Genomic DNA, 20,149 nt, shown 5'->3' with positions numbered 1-20,149 from the left:
GTGAGCACAGGGCTCCCGAGTGTGTGTCATTCCCACTCAACTTGTGTGGTCGCCGCACCTCTGTTGGAAGTCATGCCCCTGCACGGCCACATGATCTGGACGTGCTCTGGGGGGTACCTTGTCAGCTGCGTGTGCTGTAAGGAGAGCTAGTGGAGCACAATATCAAAGTTTCAATAATTGATGTGTCGAAAATGACAGTTGTTTATTCTCTTTCTATAGAAAAATAGAATTTTCAGTGTCTTGCTCTGGAAATGTTGGAAAGGAATGATCCTTCTCTTTCTTAGGTGCAAATTTTGTCTGACACTTCACGTATGTTTAAAGTATTTTTGATGTCCAAAAATAGCAATGAGGAGACTCTGTAAGATGAGTCTGTGAGGTGGCGAGTGAGGGATGAGTCATGAACAGAACCTAGGCCATTCTGAGCCCAACAGGAAAGCTGTTTCCCAAGCCAGCAGTCCTACCTGCTGTGGGACCGGACTGAGATCAGAAACAGCCCCCATGGAAGAAACCAGAATGTGACTTTTTTAAAAGCATGTAAACTTCGAAACAGAAAGACCAGGTAGTCTGCCTCTTGTCATAGGAGGTGTTGCCAAGGAGATGGTGCCAGCTTCAGGGAAAACTGGTACCTGCTGTGGGTGTGGGGTTGAAACAGAAAGATTCATTCCTTCCACAAATGTGCAGTGAGCATCCACCATGCCCCAGGCACTGTGCTGGGCGCTGGAGATACAGCAGAGACATGGGGGCTGAGGGGGACATGCACTCACCCTGCCCTGTGCCTGGAGGCCACCCTCCCCTGTCCCCTTACCGAGACTCAGCTCATACTTCTGGGAAGCCCTGCTTTGCCTTTCCTCCCTCAGTTAGTCCCTCCTTCGCATACTGGGCACACACTCGGCACGTCATGTGTTGGCATGCCATTGCTGCCAGCTAGATCATGCTCTCCGGGAGAAGCCATAGGGTCTGGTTTATTTTTCCATCTTTAGCACCCAGCACAGTGCCAGGCACATAGTAGACACTTGGGAAATGGCAGTTGATTATTCGAATCAGTGGGTGAATGAGTGGAGCTTGAATCAAATTCTGGCTTAGAATAACCATTGGTGAGAAAGGTTTCTTCTTCACTGCAGAGCAGACCTGCCTTAGCAACCATCGAACGTGCTTCAGGTGCACTAAATAAAAAGAAACAGATTTTAGATTTGACTTTGAACTTCCAGGAGCTCAGAGCCTTGTGGACTAGCGGAAGAGGGAACAAGGCATCTGCAAGATCACAGCAGAATGGTCTCCAGACCCCCAAGGATCGCTGAGGGGCCAGATAGAGAAAGGCGTTCCTTACCCAGGAGCTCATGGGCTAGGTGTTGAGCAGATATTTATGGAGCATATACCGTGTGTCAGACTGAGGATCAAGGATAAGTGAGACACAGACCCTGCCCTTCAGAAGGTGTGGTAGGGAGCAGATATGCAAACATGCCTTTAGAACAGTAGGTGCTCCATTAATATTTGTTGGACCAATCTGGTTCTTCATGTTTATATTTTCATCACCTGGTATACCAGCACAGAGAAAGTGGGCAGTATATGTTTGAGTAAGGAAGGAGGGCGGGGAGAGGGGCGGGCCGTGTCAGAAATATGGTCAGTGTATCGTTTGTGCAGAGAGAAGGACACATCCTCAGGGATGAGGGAGAGTTTCAGGGTGTAATGGAAAAGGTTGAAATTACAGGCAGGAGACAGTAGGGGGTTACAGTAGAGGCCTGGGTTGAAGCCACTGGCTTGAGCTAGTAGCAGTGGGAGCTGAGCAGGGTCCTGGCTTCAAGAGAGAATTAAGAAGAGAGGGGCTCTAGAGGCCTGAATCTCAGAGGTCTTTGCCCTGCAGTCCCTGCCTTATCCTGGTGCCACCTCCAACCCCCCTGCTACTCTCTCTGGCTTTTTTGCTGTAATTCTTTTTGTGACCAGCCTACAGATAGGTGTCCTCCGACACTCAGTGCTAGCCCTGCACCAGTGCCTTGCACAGGTGGGTGTGGACCGCACGCTCACGCCCATCTCTGGGCCTCCGCTCCTGTGGTTCCCACCCGTATGGAGGCCTTTCTTCCTCACACTAAATCCTGCCTCCTCATGCCAAGCTTCCATTCCTTCATGAAGATTTACCCCTTCTACTTTCCTTTGTTTGCACTGCCTTAGAACTTTCCATCTGAATCACATATTTTAGCACTTTCTTATATTTAATAAAAGTTTATTCAATCAACAGATCCTTATTGATTGAGTGGCTCCTAAATGCCAGGCACTGTGCTGCCCTCGTGGACTCAGCAGGGGGAGACAGACAGCGAGCAGGTTATTGGGAGAGTGCTGTAAAGTGACATTTATGGCACTGTAGATGGAGACTAACTGGTGTCAGGGGAGGCCTGTCTGTGGCGGTGACAATTTAGGTGAGCTTTGAAGGATGAGAAGGAGGCAGCCATCTGAGAGCCAGCGGAGAGAGCATCCGAGGCAGAAGCAACAAGACTGCGTGAAGGCTCTGGATCCAGAAGGAGCCTAGGTATTCTGGAAATTGAAAGGAAACTGATGGGACTGGAGCATATTGAGCCAGGAGAGTGGGTTGAAATGACGGTGGAGAGCTGGGCAGGGTCCCGACTGTGGGGGTCCCTCTGGGCCATGGAGGGATTTGGATTTCATTCTGAGTGCAGTGGGGAGCCTCTGAGGGCTTAAAGCAAAGGGAGGTATGACCTGTTCACTTTGGCAGCTATGTGGAAAGGGGATTGGAGGTAGGGAAGATGAAGTGGAAAGGCCAGACGGGACGCTCCAGGGTGTCCAGGGCCAGAGTGGTGGCAGCGGAGGTGGAGAATCAGGGGCCAATTTGAGATCAACTTTAGAGCTGGCCATATTGATGGGTGGGGTGGGAGGATGAGGGAGAGAGAGGAATCAGAGGTCATCCCCAGGTTTCTAGCATGAGTAGCTGCAGGTGGGGAAGAGGGGTGGATAGGGGTGGTAATTCCATTTAGTGAAACAAGGAGGCAGAGGGAGGAATATGTTTACTGGGGAGGCGGGGGGGGGGGGGGGGGGCGCGGGAGTAGAGGAGACGAGTTCCCTTGTAAACATACTAAGTTGGATGTGATGGTGAGACATTCCACTGGAGATGTCAGGCCGTCAGAACATAGATCTGGAGCTGAGAGAAGTCCAAGATGGGGATAGACATTTGGAAATAGGAATATAATTTAAAACTGTGGGAGTGGATACGATTACTATATCAGTTTCCTAGGGCTGCAGAAACAAGTGCCACAGAATGCGTGGCTTAGAACAACAGATATTTATTCTCTCAGTTTGGAGACTAGAAGTCTAGAATCACGGTGATGGCAGGCCCATGCTTCCTCTGAAGCCTCTAAGAGAGGATCCTTCCTTGCCTCCTCTAGCTTCTGGTGGCTCCAAGTGTTCCTTGGCTTGTGGCAGCATAACTCCAGTATCTGCCTCTGTCTTCCAACGGTCTTCTTCCCTCTGTATCTGTGTCCAGATTTCCCTCTTCTTATAAGGACACCAGTCATACTAGATTAAGGGCCCATCCTACTCTGGTATGACCTCATTTGAACTAATTACACCTGTAACAACCCCATTCCCAAATAAGGTGACATGCTGAGGTACCGGGGATTAAGACTGCAACGTATCTTTTTGGGGAACACAATTAAACCCATAACAATTACCTAGAACAGTGATGGAAAGAGAGGAGAGAAGGGTCCTAGGACTTTGCCATCATGTAGCAGTTGGAAGAAGACAAGCCAGCCAAGGAAACGGACAAGCCACAAGCTGAGAGGCAGGACAAATATGAAAGTGTATGGTGTCGTGAAAACCAAGACTCAGTGTTTCAAAGCAGGAGGGGATGGGCAACTGTGTGAAGGAAATGGGTGAAAAGCTCTTGGGTCACAGAGCTTAGACACTGACCAGTGGATATGACGACGTGGTCACTGCTGCTCTTGACAAACATAGCACTTGAGTGGAGCAGAGGGTAGGAGTCCAGTCAGAGGAGGGTGAGAAGGTGATGGTAGGCAAAGTGGTGGAAACTGCCGGAGGTTCCTCTTCAGAGATTTGGCCTCTGAGGGAGAGCAGAGAAACAGGGCAGCAGCTGCAGGGAGTTGAGGGGATTAAGGAAAGGCTTGATCTTGTTTTGGGTTTGGTTTTATTCTTGTGTTCTGCTTTATTTTTTTAAATGGGAGGTGCTAGAGCATGTTCGTGTCCTTAAATTAGCTCTACTTTGGTATCTGTGTGTTTGTGTTGTGTACGTTTCATAATCAACTTCAGTTGTCACGTATGCTTTAGAGGGACAGGACTGTGCCTTCTGTTTCATCTCCCAACCATCTAGCCTGACACTTGAGCATTTGTTCATTATGATCACAGCAAGAAAAATACTCTGCTGTACATATCCTGGTATCATGAATGGCTGCCATTTCATTTTCTAATGGAAAATAGACTAAGAGCAATTTTCACAGGCCCTGTTCATGTAACATACAGTAGATGAAGCCCATGTCTGGTGTTTCTTGCCAGAGAACATCACTGAAGTGCCCTTTGTGTGACAGACGGCCTCATTTGTTGGATTCTGCCTTGCACATCATCAAGGAACAGAAACTGGGAAATGGGTTTGCAGAGGTTCCAAACAGCCCGCGTAGGGGCATGAGAACCAGTTGATTAACCAGATAGGAAGGACAGCCCATAGTCAAGTCCAGAGATGTCCCCTTGGAACCAGATGAGCCTGTTCCTAAAACCCAACCTGGAGACTGGAGTGTCCAGGCTGCAAAGAGCAAAGGTACAGGTCACAGGAATACGGGGACAGAGGTGCAGAGGTGCTTGATCCTGAGTCAGCAGCTTGCTAAAGGGGGGCTTCTCAGGAACCAGGACCAGAACTCTTCTCCCAGGAAGAGGCCTGAGTCTGCATATGAGAGGAGGCAGGTGGACACACCTGACTCTAGATCAGAAGGAAAAGCAGGTTCTGACACATGTAATAAAGGTGTGTTGTTTTCTCTGTAATGTTCTTTTCAGATATTCCCTTCTTTTCCAAGAGATATGGTTTTTTAAATAAACCAGAATCATCTCTAGAGAGATTGCATTGCTAGAGGCAACCTGCAATAATCTCATCAATTATACACAGTCATCAGGTGACTCTGGAAGCCCTGATGTGTGTGGGCAGCGCTGGACACAGTGACCTAGGCCAGTTGTGGGATCCAAGGCCCCATGACACAGGACACTCCAGCAGTGATGTGTCGTAAGACAACCACAGGCCTCCTCAGTTATCAGGGCCGGGGGCAAGAGCAGCCTCCTGTGTCCACCAGAACGGTCAGCAACTAGGATTGGAGGAGACACAGACCAAAGAGAGAGCAAAGTGCCGGGCAGAGCACTGGCTGCTGAAGATGCCCAGCAGTGAGGGGACAGGGACAGGCAAAACCCAGTAAGTAGTGCCGAGGCAACTTGCTCCCCCACCCTCCGCAGTAACTCTCTCCTGGGAAGCCCCAGTCTTGGATTTTAGGAAAGGTATGTCTTGCTGCCCAGACCGATGACGGTGGTGCTCTGGAAGCACCCAGCAGCAGCGCTGAATCTCCAGCTCTAAGGAGTTGGAGACTGAAAAATCAGAAGACTTTGTAACAAGACATTTTGGTTTTTGTTTGTTTTGTTTTTTCGATACTATTATATAGAGAAAAAAGATTTGCAGTAGATCAAATTTAAAGCAGCAAGCTGGGGAGATGCTTTCTAAGTAGGGAAAAGTTCAGCTAGAAGCTCTGAGACAAGGGGAGGTGTTTTGGATCACACGCCTCCTCCCTCCACTCATGCTAGATGGGTGAAGATAACTTAGATCAGGAAAGTCTCCCAGCTCCCTTCACTCCCACTCTAGGCTGCTGAAAGCAGGTGGGAGAGTGGCGTCTTCTTGCATTGCTTAATCAACTGGGACATTTACGGAGAACACAGAAGTTGGGTTAGTGCATTTCTTTATCAGCAGGGTGCCTTGAGCCACATTTTTTTAAAAACATAAGCTGTGTTCATATCTTCTACTTCAAACTTGGTTTTCTCCAAAACGTACCCCTACCTAATTATGACAAATTCTTAGAAAAGAAGATGCACTCTGTGGTCTCTTTGGTTTTGATTACTAACTACATGTGAAATTTCCTTTTGAGTTTAGGTGATTTCCTTCAGAAGCTCCAGCATGGAACTTTGTCTCTCGTGTGAAGGGACATGACTCCTACAGTCAGAGATGGGGTTATAATGGAATTCTGATTGATACCCAGGCTGTTTTCATGAACAGGGTTCTTATAAGTGTATTCGAGAACTTTTTAGGAACTTAACTTTTTAGAATCTAATGAAAAAAACAGTGTTTCCTTGGGAAAGTGTGATACAAACTCCAAAGAAAAGAATCATTGGCATGAACAGATATGGGATTTAATCCTGTTGTTCTGGGTGGAGACAACTTGTTTTGTATATTACTGAAAATAGAACACCAATATTTCAGAATTCCTTTGTAAAAACCAGGCATTCTCTAAAGATTGGTGTCCTGGGTTTTCAGCTATAAAAGATAACTCCCAAGTTCCTCTAAAGTGGCTATTAGCTCATCTGATTGGAGTGTAATGGCAATGAAGCCAATAGATGTGGTTCCCAGTAGGTCTGTTCTAGAGCCATGGACCACCCTTCATCTCAGCCAGCCATCTGACCGGGCTCCCTGCTAATGGGGAGAACCAAGTCCAAGAACGGAGGGCTCATTGAAGCACAGTGCAAGAACCACAGGCCCTTCAGAGGGGTCAGTAATGGTACCCTGGGTTAGAAAGATAGGATTTGATGTAGAATTCATATAGAGAAAGCTGCCTGCATTTCCAAATTGCTAATGATTTCTTCCATTCTTCCTTTTCAGGGCCCCTGAGATCATTCTTGGTTTACCATTTTGTGAGGCAATTGATATGTGGTCCCTGGGCTGTGTCATTGCAGAGCTGTTCCTGGGCTGGCCACTGTATCCAGGAGCTTCAGAGTATGATCAGGTAAGTGGAGGTGGCACAGGTACTCACCTACTCACTGCAAGCATGCATTCTTTGTCCGGGTTAGCACCTCATTTACAGCATGACATGTGCATGGGGGTATGGGGTGTTATGTTGCCTCCCGAACCTTGCTTCTCTTAACCTCATGATTCTTTCTTTCTTCCTCTTTCTTTTCCCTTTTTCTTTGATTACTTATTTCTTTCCCTATAAAATTGTCCTTTTTCTCAAAGGCACTAGCGGCAGTAGTGTACCATATGCACAGTGACAGGAGAAGCCCTGACTTCATTCTCATCTTTTCTTGCAGATTCGGTATATTTCACAAACACAGGGTTTGCCAGCTGAATATTTATTAAGCGCAGGGACAAAGACAACTAGGTTTTTCAACCGTGACACAGACTCGCCATATCCTTTGTGGAGGCTGAAGGTAGGAAGAGCGTGCCCTCCATTCTCACCAGCGCCTGGGAGGTGAGGGAGGAAGGGCACTGTCCGATTAGTGGGGAGCTTTTGACATCAGCACGTTGATCCTGATCTCACCTTGATTCAGACAGCAACATGGGGGGTGGGGGGGCGACTATTGTTGATAGGTGGGAGGTATGGATGAATTTGCGTGTGCAAAAACACTGCTTTGCTTGGCCTGCTGCCGCCTGCAAAGCACGAGTCCCAAGCTCTGATTGTTAAACTCCCGGGATTTCATCCAGTAAACCCTGATGACTTGTCTGGTTTGTGCTAGAGAGAGAAACGAACCACCCCTGCCCTCAAGGATCTCCCAGTCCAGAGGGAGACTGAACACGCGTGGCACTCCCCGTAGCAGTGCCCTGTTCCTGGTAGGAACAGAGAGTGGGAGCCAAGAGGAGGGAGTCTTTCATACTGCCTGTGGCAGAGAGTCCTGGAAGAGCATTTGAGCTTGGCCCTCCAGGCAAAGGAAACACCTGAGCAACGTGGCATCCCAAGGCGGGGGAGGAGTCTGAAGGTCCCAGCCGGCAGGCGGTGTCGCACATCATTGCACAGCAGAGAGTCGGGTGGTTTTATTTAACGGAAACATATTTTGCTTTCTCTTTGATCTGTGCCTAGTAATTAAAATTAATGTATTTTCCTGGGAAGGAGAAAATAATGCAAGCCTCAAGTATGTTTTATGTCCATTTTAGGTGTTTCTTTTTTTGCAAGAGAGTGGGTGGGTGTTTTTTGACAGAAACCACAGCCAAATTCTAATATGATTTAAAGATAATGTGTGGCCAATAGTCGTAAGAGATTTAGAAAAGCGATTTGGGAGCTAAGCAAGCACTCTTAGGCTGTGGATGGGAGAGGCTGGTGTTCGGCAGCTGTGAGGGTGAGAGGCTCAAGGTCAGGTCCAGTAACAGAATCCCGGGAGGTGGGTCAGGCCGGGCCAGGCAGGGTTCACTTCTGTGTCTCAGTTAAGAGCCTCAGTCCTACTTGTCCAGCTGCTCCTGGGGTCAAAGCCTGGATCGTAGCAGCTCCAGACATGCTTGCTGTCCTTGAGTGAGATTTGGGGGATCAATCACCTGTGATCATGGATGAGTCCTAAAACCCATGGTAATTGGAAACAGCAGCTTCCGAGACCAAGGCCAAAGTGGGAACCGATGTGTGAGCCCAGGCCCAGGCAGAGGGACGGCCCAGAATCCACGGCCCCTCATTGGCCATGTGACTGTGGCAAGCTCTTTAAGCTTTCCGTTCCTGTTTCTCCCTCTGGAAAATGGGGTGTTAATCATCCTACCCAACATGGTTGTGAAGGGTATTCAGTGAGTTCATGTGCTCTAGAATAGTGCTGGCACATAGTGAGAGCTATATATAAGGGTTTGTTAAGTAAAATTAAATTAAAATTTTAAAACGTGTGGAAAAGGGCTTCTGCTTTTCCACATAGGGAATCTTACCTTATCCCTTAAACTTAGGGAAGAATGTAGGGTTATCAGGGATGTGGCATATCTTATTCATCTTAAAATCCTCTGGACCTGACTCAGAGGAGGCCCCCAATAGGTGTTCGTGGGAAGGATGGAAGGAAGAAAGAGGGATGAGTTAGTGTGGAGGTTGAAGAGAGAAAGTAATTAGTGTGCAGGTCACTTTAGGAAGAATCAAAGTCTCCTTCTCTGAAAGGTGGGAAAAAAGTCTGCCTGAGAAGCAGAAGCTTGAGGGCTTGAGTCACAGTGACTAGAAAATAATTCACATTACCAATCGGCTTTTGCCTCTCTTGACCAGACACCAGATGACCATGAAGCAGAGACGGGCATTAAGTCAAAAGAAGCAAGGAAGTACATTTTCAACTGTTTAGATGATATGGCCCAGGTAAGCTCTGTGGGTGAGTATGCAATGTTAGCCCTTTAACAACCAAGCACAGCAAGACTTCTGCAACAGTAATATAGGATGGGGTAGAAATCCATGTTACTCAACCACAGTGGTTGACCTCAGCCTTAAACAATAATATACCAGCCTTAGTAAGAATACCATTTGGTTTGTGAAACTTTTTTTTTTTTTTTAGAGATTTTATTTATTTATTTTTTCCCTCCAAAGCCCCAGTAGATAGTTGTATGTCATAGCTGCACATCCTTCTAGTTGCTGTATGTGGGACGCGGCCTCAGCATGGCCGGAGAAGCGGTGTGTCGGTGCGCGCCCGGGATCCGAACCCGGGCCGCCAGCAGCGGAGCGCACACACTTAACCGCTAAGCCACAGGGCCGGCCCTGTGAAACATTTTTAAAACCTTACACCAGCTCTTTAAAAATGGCTTCCATTTCTTGGTTGCCATTTGTAAAATAGTACTGGCCTGTCTTACTGATGTTTTCATGAGAAGAATTCAAACCCGTTAGGACATTTGAGTTTAATGCCCACGATTTAGTATATTAGTTCCCTAGGGCTGCCGTAACAAGGTACCACAAACTGGGTGACTTAAGACCACAGACATTTATTCTCTCACAGTTCTGTAGGCTAGAAGTTCAAAATTAAAGTACCAACAGGGCCATGTTCCCTCTGAAGGCTCCTGGAAGAAACTGTGCCTCTCTCCTAGCTTCTGTAGCCCCTGGCAATCCTCAGTGTTCACTGACTTGTCTCTGCATCCCCCAGTCTCTACCCCCTTCTTCACATGGCCTTTAGCCCTGTGTTTCCTCTTGCCTCTGTGTCCAAATGTCCCTCTTCTTTCTCTTATGAAGACACCAGACACTGGATTTAGAGCCCATCCTACTCCAGTATGACCTCGTTTTAACTTGATTACATCTGCAAAGATGCTGTTTCCAAATAAGGTCACATTCATAGGTACTAGGGATTAGGACTGAAACATATCTTTTGCGGAGACACAATTCAACCCACTGCACACAGTCTCTCTCAGCTCACTAAGGGGCCACAGACTTTTACCTTTGTGCCCAGAGAAAATTCTAGAACTTCAACTATTTTCAGTGTAAAAACTAGTCTAAATCAGGGCAACCCAGAGTGAGTTTTTCTTGAAAGCAATGAGAAATAAACCCATAGGCCAATAAACACTTAGCACACCTCTTCCTGTAGATGAGTGTAACCAAAAATCATGATTCTGAGTAAAGTATACTTGTCAGTTGATTAGAAGCTTGGATTGTCTGAGAAAACTGAAATTGCTTTCCAGAGCATGTCTTGGAAAATATAGAAAGCACCACAAAACAAGTCTTTTAAAGGCTATCCTGGTATAGTCTTGCTCTTGGAAGGAAAATCCTGTGTTCAGATATCCTGCTTATCTTGGCCCGAGGTGACCCCAGTGAACACAGGGATTAAATAACTCTGGCCCTAACTCTGGGGGCTACAAGACTGATAAATGGTAGATGCAGGAAGAGGGCACTAAGGCCTCTACATTTCCCTCTGCAGGTTAAATAAACATTTTTGCCTCTTATTTTCTACTGCTTGATTGTGGTTATTTTTTTTTAATTGTGGTAAAATGCACGTAGCATAAAATTTGCCATTTTAACCATTTTTAAGTGTGCAGTTCAGTAGTATTAAGTACACTCATATTGTTGTACAGCCAACCTGCAGAACTCTTTTCTTCTTGTGGTGGTTTTCAATGAGGTGTGATGTGAGGTGCATTTCAACGTAACTGATTAAAGCGGGAGCAGTGTGTGTCCTATCCCCTAGACATATTTGCAGGTCCCAGCAGCGGCCCTCTCCCTTCCCCATGCCTGGCCTCCTCTCTGCCTTTCCTGCAGAGAGAACAGCCGCATCCTGTGGGGAGTAATAATGTGGCAGTGCCTTCAGCGGGGCAGACACAGCCTTCTGGGCATTGGGAGGGGGAGATTGAGAGATTAGGGTGCAGTTGCAGAGCGGAGAATAAGGGAAGTCGGGGAGAGGGGAGGCACAGTGGGGTCTTGGTAACCTGTCCCTACTTGCTTCCAGGTGAACATGACAACGGATTTGGAAGGGAGTGACATGTTGGTAGAGAAGGCAGACCGGCGGGAGTTCATCGACCTGTTAAAGAAGATGCTGACCATAGATGCTGATAAGAGAATCACTCCGATCGAAACCCTGAACCACCCCTTTGTCACCATGACACACTTACTCGATTTTCCCCATAGTACACAGTAGGTGTCCCACTCGATGCTTTATACCAGGGGTCAATGAACTTTTTTTTTAAAGCCCCAGATAGTAAATATTTTATGCTTTGCAGCCGTGCAGTCTCTGTCACAGCCACTCAGCTCTGCCGTTATAGCTGAAAGCAGCCGTAGACAGTACACAAAGAAATGAGGGAGGCTGCGTTCCAATGAAACATTATTTATAAAAACAGGTGGCGGCCAGATTGGGACCCTGGGTCTCAGTTTGCTTTACACCACAAAAGAGGCAACGGTGGAGCATGGGAGAGCGCAAGGCTGGGGGGCCGGACTCTGGGGGTCTGTGCGTGAAGGGAGGTGCTCAGAATGGCAGCGTCCATGAAGCAAAGCCACTTGTAGTGCCACAGGTCACTCCCAGAACCCTTCCAGAGTGGACCCGGTCTAGTTTGGATTGGGGTTCGTTCATTCATTCATTCATTCAGCGTGCTGTGTGCCGTGCCAGGTGCTGGGGTCAGTGGGGAGCAAAGTAGGTGCGGCCTCTGCCCACTGGAGCTTACGGTCAGTAGGAGCGAGAAGAGTCCTAAACAAGTGACAGTCAACTAACCAGGCTGTTATCAGGGAAAGTACAGGGTGTGAAGAGAGCAGGTAACAAGGGAGCCTCGAGCAGGTAACAAGGGAGCCGCGCTCGCTTGGGGCAGGGCAGGGAAGACCCTGAGGAAGTGACCACTGAAGGAGGAGGGAGAGGTAACTGGTGAAGAGGCCCGCGAGAGCAGAAAGGGCCTTGCTGTGTGGAGACAGCAGCCCGGGCAGTGGGAGAGATGAGGCCCCAGGATGAGCTGGGGACAGGCCTTCTGTGGTGAGGATTGTGGTCTTCATCCTAAGCGATGGGAAGTCATTAGAGGACTTTTAAGCAAGGGAATGGCTGGTTTGAGTTGTGTTTAACAAAGGTGTCTCCGCTGCTGCACCATCACGTCAAATGAGCCTGGAAAAAATGCCCACCAGATCTGGCAACTTGGGAGTTGTTGGTAACTTAGTGAGAGCCGTTTCAGTGAATGGTAGAAGAAACCACTTGAGCCGGTTGGAAGAATGAAGGAGAGGTGAAGAAATGGATAGTAGCCTTTTGAGAAGGGAGGCTGTGAAAGAGAAGAAATTGAAGGGTGATGAGGGAGGGCCCAAGGAAGATTTTAACAGGGAAGAGGCTTGAGCAATGTAAAATGCTGATGGGAAGTGTCTGGCAACAAGTGAGAGAGAGAGTAAAGATAAAAGATGCTCAGAAGATACGATTCCTGAGACAGCACGAGGGGCTGTGATTGGGAGCACAGGTGGAGGAATAGGCCAGCGTCAGGGAAGGGTGGATGGAAGAGGGGCACGCGGATATTGGCAGGCGTGCTGGTTTAGCGGCGGAAAGTTGAGGGAGTTCTTCAGACAGCTTCTGTCTCCTCTTGTTGAGAGCAAGGTGGTTGGTGGTTTAAGAAGGGTAGAAAAGTTTAGGTAGTTGGAGCAAAAGGTGGCAGAGCAAATTGAACAGAGAAATACAGTAGAATTGTTGAGCATAGTGGTTGGACGTGAATAGTTTAGGGTGTAACTGAACTCCCCAGGTGAAGGCATGGGGAAAACAGATAGTTGGCTTTATCCAGGTTGGAGTTTTGCAAGGCTGCTAAAAGAAAGAGACAGACTGACAGACTTATGATGTTGGCAGTAGAGCGATGGTAATCCAAAATGACAGCTTTTGGAGGCTTAGCTGAAAGGGAAAGGAAGTGAAGATAGGAGGGGTCCAAATAGACTGAATGGTCTGATCAACTCAAAGATTGGTTATTTTCGTAATAGTCGAATGAGCCAGATCCATGAAAATGTGGCTGGGGGATGGGGTGCTTGAATTTGTGGTTTAGGGAAGTGGAGCAGTTTCCGGTTTGACAGTCCAGGGAATGGGTGGCTAGAATTGACAGCAGGTCACTGGAGATGAGAAGGAACTGAGAAGCCAGGTTGACTGACAGGTAATCAGTGTGACCTCCAAAGTCTCCCTAGGCGGGCAGGGAATGGGTTAAAGTGGAGAACTGAGCCAGTGGCACAGGCCTCAGTGAATGAGGGGGAGAGAAAAGGCCATCGGTGGCAAGAGAATGGGAGGGAGTATTGGTTTGTGGAGGCTGCAGTAACAAAGTACCATTGAGTGGCTGAGTGGCTTAAACAGCAGAAATTTATTTTCTTACATTTCTAGAAGTCCAAGATCAAGGTGTTTGACAGAGTTTCTTCTAAGGCCTCTCTCCTTGGCTTGTAAATGGCCATCTCCTCCCTGTGTCTTAACATGGTCTTCCTTTTATACATGTGTGTGTCCTAATTTCCTCCTCCTCATAAGGAATAGGATTAGGGCCCACTCTAATGACCTCATTTTACCTCTTTAAAGAGAGGTAAAATTCATCTCCAAATTCAGTCACATTCTGAAGTACTGGGGGTTAGAACTTGAACATGAATTTTTGGGCGACACATTTCAGCCCATTACAGAGGATAATGAGGGATATCACTTCAGCCTCTCAACCCCGAGGTTTGTGGGATGTGAAAGAATAGTCACATCTCTGGATGTCTGCAGGGAGAAGCAGTGTGCTCATGAGAGCACCAGATTTTAGTTAGGATCAGAAGGAAAAGCAAATACCTGAGAAGAGACTGGGGATAAGAGACATTTGCAGATCACGGTTGGCCCTGCCGTGGCCAGACTGAGATGGGGCCTAAGTCTCAAGGCTGGATTTGACCTTAACCAGCATACAAGAAATGAGTGAGTGGCACCCACCACCAATGGTGCTTCCTCTATTTTAGTTCTGTTCCTTATCAGTTGATGTTAAGCAAGTCAAATCGCATTGTAACAACCAGACAATGTGTCTTTAACTTAGAGCCATGTTTGTAACTCCAGTACAAAGAAGGAACTTGGACCCATCCCTTGCAAAATCTCGTTGTGGGATTTTTTCTGTTTCTGGTTGTGGTAGGGGGACATCAAGGGGGTGTCAGTCTGTACCACAGAAGGAAAGCAGACTTGGCAATTTACTGGATAGGGCTCCCATAGGTCAGTCTTTTTATATTCATGGGTGAAGTGGGATGATTGAGAAATAGCTGTGGATAGGAGACAGAGGGGTGCTCTCTAGAGGGCCTCCGTTAGCCATCTGCACTAAATCGGTGAGACAGTCACCCACGTAAAGTTGGGGGCATGGTTGAATGGCCTCAGAGGCCTGTCCATCTCTGGGTTCTGTAAGGAAACAGCAGTAGAATGCTCCACTGTACTTGGTGAAGACTGAGCATGGAGACCATGAGCATCAGCTTAAATTCAGAACTTGGTGTGGGACCCAAGAGGATCACTGGTGATTTAGAACTCAGAAAATGGGCCTCAGAAGGAAAGACAGGTCTTTGAGCACACATAGGCTTACCTGAAAGTAGGCCTAATCCCTAAAGGTGCCTAGAACTCGCTGGGAAGACCGTGAGAACTCCAGGGCTAGAAGAATCTTCCAGGCCCGCCCTGCTGAAGTCTTCTACCCTTGAGGCTGGGCTAGAGGTGACCCAACATCTAGATTAATAGGTAAAAGAGACCTCAGTCATTTCTCCATACCGGGATTCTAGCACACACATTCGTTAAAAACCATTCTCATGGAATTAACCCAAAGTGAAAGTGCTTGCTTCTTCCTGAAACTCAAAACTCAGACCATTTCAACATTTTCAGTTGGAAAATTCTGAATCTAAAAGCTTTGGGTTAAATTGTCACAAAACCATTGAATGCTTTAAATACATTCCAAAAAGAATATAAAATCTATTGTTTTATTCCTTCAGTCTCCATGTGAAAGCACTTCACAGTGTGCTTGATACTTAGTAGAGGCTCAAAACACGTTGGCATTACCCGCATTATTAGTAGTACTTTTAGCTATTGGTTACCATAGAATACATTTTCCTTTCTCTCCAGGGTCATCGGTCAGTAAATGTTTATTTCATGTGCATTGTGTGGCCAATGTAAGTAGTCATTAACTCTGAAGGAAAGAGGATTCACTGAGCATGTCTAAGTCAGTTTGGAACATCTTTCATGGAAAGGATGTTTTGGGATGGCCCACGAGCACCTGCTTGGCCCCAAATATAGCATACCTATAGTACACATTTGTAATCTTAAAATAGTAGAAAACTATTATTTTATTTATATTTAGTTATTACAGTATTTATAATTAAAATGTCTCTAAAATTGAAATTTACATGCTGTATTATTATCTTGAATATTAGCATTTGAGGAAAAGTAAGTTTAATTAGAAGAAGACACAGACGTGAATGAGAAACAATGTGTAAATTCTGGAGGACACTCTGTGTTGGATTTTCAAGGACTTGAATGATCGAGGCCACTTGTGTCTTTCCTTTTCCTTGATGCTAGTGTCAGCAACACTTTTTTCCCCCAGTGTTATTTGAAATATTGACATACATCTCTATAAGTTTAAGGCGTACGGCATGATGGTTTGATTTACATATATTGTGAAGTGATTACCACAATAGGTTCAGCTAACAGCAACACTTTTATACTTGCATAATTAGCGTTTTGTTTTGATTCACAAATGTGATGGAAGAAAAGGAGGGAGAGAATTTTTATTTCACCTAACTGGGCAAGAATTAGAAAAGAAATAGGAAGGATGAAGGAAGTTAAAGAGGATGCATATGTATATGTGAAGATTGCCAGTAATTAGCTCTTGCCCTTGACAGAGTGCTCATCCTATCTAAACTTCATCCTTTTTCGTAAAATAGGGCAACAATCAGATCTCCCTCTCGTGGTGGTTGTAGGACTGAGTGAAAGAGTGCTTGCAAACAGCTACCACAGCTCTCAATCCATGTTAGCCACTATTTAATTATTCATATTATTGTTCTCATCACACGTACAATTCCAGTGGGGAGAAAGTGACAAGAGTCTTGGTACTGGGTTGGGTAGTTCCCTGGCTGTCCCCTAGATGGAGCTGGTGCCCCAAAGTAGCTGGGAAGGATGCCTGCTACGAGTTGTCTTTGGGAATGGTGGAGTAGGTCATAAGCTGCTATGTAAATGTTCCCAGTCAGAGAGCTTACACATTTGTTTATGGACCAGAAACCACATTGAAAGCTGGGAATGAGCAGTGAAGTTGGAGGCAGATTAGCAATATGAGGAAATGCAGTGAGAGCTATCACGTCCACTGCTATGGAGCACCTTCACCCATCCAGGATGGGAGAAGTAGTAAGACAGTGGGGAAAATTCATCCAAATAACGTTAACTCTTGCAAATGCAGACTCTGCATGAGAAATCCAGGAAATTTAGACGTAAAGTTAAGTTTCCCCAGTTGTCTTGTTTGCTAGATTAACTGTTCTCTGCTTTTCTCTCTCCGTTTCCTCCCCTTTATCCCACATTACTCTCTTCTATTTCCCTTATGCCTCTGTCTCTGCCTTTCACATGAACAGCGTCAAATCATGTTTCCAGAACATGGAGATTTGCAAGCGACGAGTGAATATGTATGACACGGTGAACCAGAGCAAAACCCCTTTCATCACACATGTGGCCCCTAGCACGTCCACCAACCTGACCATGACCTTCAACAACCAGCTGAACACTGTCCACAACCAGGTAAGTGGGGAGCAGAGGGGCAGACAGGCGGGGCTGACAGCGTGAGCATCAGGAATTGTGTTTTCCTATTTTCCCACCAAACCTAGTCAGAAGACAAAATTGCTCCTGAAACAAAATTCCTCTGTTGTCATATTCAACTCTGAGAAAGTGTTTGCTTCCAAGGTTATTTCCTTTGAGAGACCCAGGCCCTCTTTGGATTGACTGCTGGCCCCAGTGAAAGGTCCCAGGAATAACTCACTAAGGCAGTTGTTTCTGAGATGGTACCTCTTACTGCTTCCATCTGTCCTGATGTGGAAAAAAGGTAAAAGAGATGCTATGATCCTTTTATATCTGGCATCTACCTGGTAAAGAATTCTAGAACTGGAAGGGATGCTGGCACTCATCCAGTCCAGGCCCCTCCCCCTGGTCCCCACACTGCTGGGTCCACATGATGTCCTTTCTGGACATATAAAACCTGTCCCTTCTCCACGTCATGGGGAAAATCAATTCATCAGTCTGTCACCAGAATCCCAGCAGCTGGAACTAAAAGGGACCAGGAAACAGGTTTTCTTCCCACCGATTTCCAACCTTTTGCAGAAAATTAGCAGAATCCAGCACCTAAAACACTGCTTGAAATATGGATGACACCCAGGAAATATATTGAATGAATAATCTCTGAGTCCTAGCTCAGGCTGCCTCTGAAATCTGGAACTTTTACTCCCATCTTCCAGTCTTAGCATTTCTCCCAAAGAAGTGTCCCTAGATTTTTTTCAGTCTTAATATCAATCTGCAATAACAGCACTCTTGTGTGTATACACACACACACACACACCTCCAAAGGAGAGAAGTGTATATGTTCTAATCCTGAAGTATGAATGAATACATCCACTCTTTTTTGACAAGTCCCCTCCTGTCACTGAAGGGTCGCTGACCCCATTTTCCTAGGCCATTCCTGCAGTGCATTGGGTTGCTAAGACCTAGCTTTACTTCTCAGCCTCTCCTCTCTCCCTCTGCCTAAACTGTAGGAGAGGCCGCCTGGAATCTGCTGTCCTTAAAGCTTTCCTTAGGGTGAAGAGCTAATGCCCTTTAACAACTACAGTCCAAAGAAACAAACATCCCCTCCCAGCGCCTAGCCCAACCCTCAGGCCAAGGCATCCACAGCCAGACATGTGAGCTTCTTGACAAAATATCACCATGGTTTTGTTCCTCATCACCAGAACCCCATCACAGTGAACAGACTATCTGGCTGGTGCCAAAAGCATGAGAACAGAGGAAAAATTAGAAGGAAAGGTTGGACAAACCGTGGGAAAGAAAGAGTGCCAAACCAAGGGGCATGTGCAGAGTTCATTAGGCAGTAATTGGAGATTTTTGAGCAGGGGTGATGACATGCACAAAGTAGTCTTTTGGAAAGAATGTTCTAGCCTCTGTGCCCAAGAAGAATTGGAAGAGAAGAAGTGGAGGCCATATCATCACTATTCAGAGACTTACAGATCCCAGGCACCAGGGAAGAAGGCCTCAGCCAAGGAAGTAGCGATTGAAGAGTCAGTGGGTTCCAGGGACATTTCGAAGGAAGCATCAGCAGAACCAGTGACTGACCAAAAGGTGGAATAGTTGAGAGCCGGCGTGGGAACCTAGAGGATACTGGTGCCCCAAAGAGGGAAGCCCCGAGGCACTAAGACCTGAGGAGAGTCTGGACTTTGGCATGTGGAGTCTGAGCAGACAGCGGGAAATGTGCATGTGGGGAAGCCTCCAGGAGAGATGGGGCCAAGGAGAGAACAGAGAGGAAATGCAAATCATGTCATCAATAACAAAACACAGACCCAGACATGTCGCACACGTGTTCCCAATCACACTACCTGGAGGCCGGTGGTGGTGCTGCAAAAACAGACACTTGTTGTTATGATATGTATCTTAAAATCCAAACATGTACGCCACATAGTTTAGTAATTACTTTCAAACAAATTCATTTGCTTTGCACTGAAATTTAGCGTAAAATCTAAGTATAAAAAACATGTAAAGCGAGACCTTATTCTTTTTATCAAATTTGACCCACATACATACCCCTCCTGACATTCTATTTTTGTATGTGTCCAAGATATCCTGTGGCTCTTTTCCTCTTTATTCTTTAGTCCTTGTAAACTCTAGTGGTAAAACCTTTTGTAAACAATGATGAATTAGAGGCCATTGGTAACCTCCACCTCTCTTGCTAAAGGATCAGTGTGAAGAAGACTAAGAGTGAAACTGGAGAATTCCCAAATTAGAATTTGTTTTTCTTCTGCAGCCTTGCTTCACATGGAAGTTCAGTCTCAAATGATGTCTCTTTCTGAAAGAGAAATGAGGGCATAATTTCTATATTTGTCTAAGCCATCTCCATTTAAATTCTCTAGACCCACTAGCATCTTTTCTCTCTGCCTTCCAGCCTTAGTAGCTGAGCACCAGCATTAAGAATGCACCGACCTCAAACAAGTAACCCCAGTCTCAGCGGGTCCCTCTCCCTGCCTATTTCTGTAGCATATTTATTTGCAATAACTGTGCTCTGCAGCCCCCTAAGGGTATCTGTAAACAGTACTGCCCCTAGACCTGGGCAAGAGGGCCCCTTCCAGGCCCTACTCTGGCCCTCCTCCAGTACGTGTGCTTCATGCTGAGTGCTGGGTACCTGGGAGCCCGGGCCTGCAAAGGCCTCCTGGATTCATCCTCCCAAGGGTGGACTACACCACCCGGCCCAAGGGGAGGCAAGTGTGAACAGAGCCTGGACATGTGGGCTGGCAGGTCCATGTATGTGCACCCAAAGCCCCTCAAGTTGCAGGACAGAGCTGGGGCAGGGAGAGAAGGAAGGCAGGGGTTCAGCTGTCCCCCATCACCATGCTTCAGTGCAGAGCCAAGGAATCCAGGAATCCAGAACTCACACCTGGCCTCCCAGGTTGTTATGAAGGTGTATTTGTCAAAGTAGAAGGGCAGAAAATAAATAGTTTCTAGCCTAATTTTTAACTTTGCAGTATTTAGACTTATGGTATGCAGGCATCCGTTTGCATTCTCGTCCTTGTCCCCCAAATGATAGGAACAGGCCTGAGTATAAGCACCA

At 46.6% G+C, this 20,149-nt stretch overlaps 1 protein-coding gene across 3 annotated transcripts in view; it reads left to right on the top strand.

The window, feature by feature from the left end:
* The window catches only part of HIPK2 (homeodomain interacting protein kinase 2), a 177,707-nt gene that overhangs the window by 121,078 nt on the left and 36,480 nt on the right, over positions 1 to 20,149 (top strand). For all 3 annotated transcript variants that reach the window (XM_058531220.1, XM_058531200.1, XM_058531210.1), the window contains 5 exons: positions 6,863 to 6,986; positions 7,288 to 7,407; positions 9,195 to 9,281; positions 11,341 to 11,525; positions 16,926 to 17,088. In XM_058531220.1, the coding sequence (XP_058387203.1) occupies positions 6,863 to 6,986; positions 7,288 to 7,407; positions 9,195 to 9,281; positions 11,341 to 11,525; positions 16,926 to 17,088 (679 nt within the window). The remainder of the gene's footprint in view (positions 1 to 6,862; positions 6,987 to 7,287; positions 7,408 to 9,194; positions 9,282 to 11,340; positions 11,526 to 16,925; positions 17,089 to 20,149) is intronic.

The sequence above is a fragment of the Diceros bicornis genome, chromosome 3, assembly GCF_020826845.1.
Source record: "Diceros bicornis minor isolate mBicDic1 chromosome 3, mDicBic1.mat.cur, whole genome shotgun sequence".
Taxonomy (NCBI): domain Eukaryota; kingdom Metazoa; phylum Chordata; class Mammalia; order Perissodactyla; family Rhinocerotidae; genus Diceros; species Diceros bicornis.
Note: the sequence above shows the minus strand (reverse complement) of the source record. Positions and strands in the feature narration are given on the sequence as shown.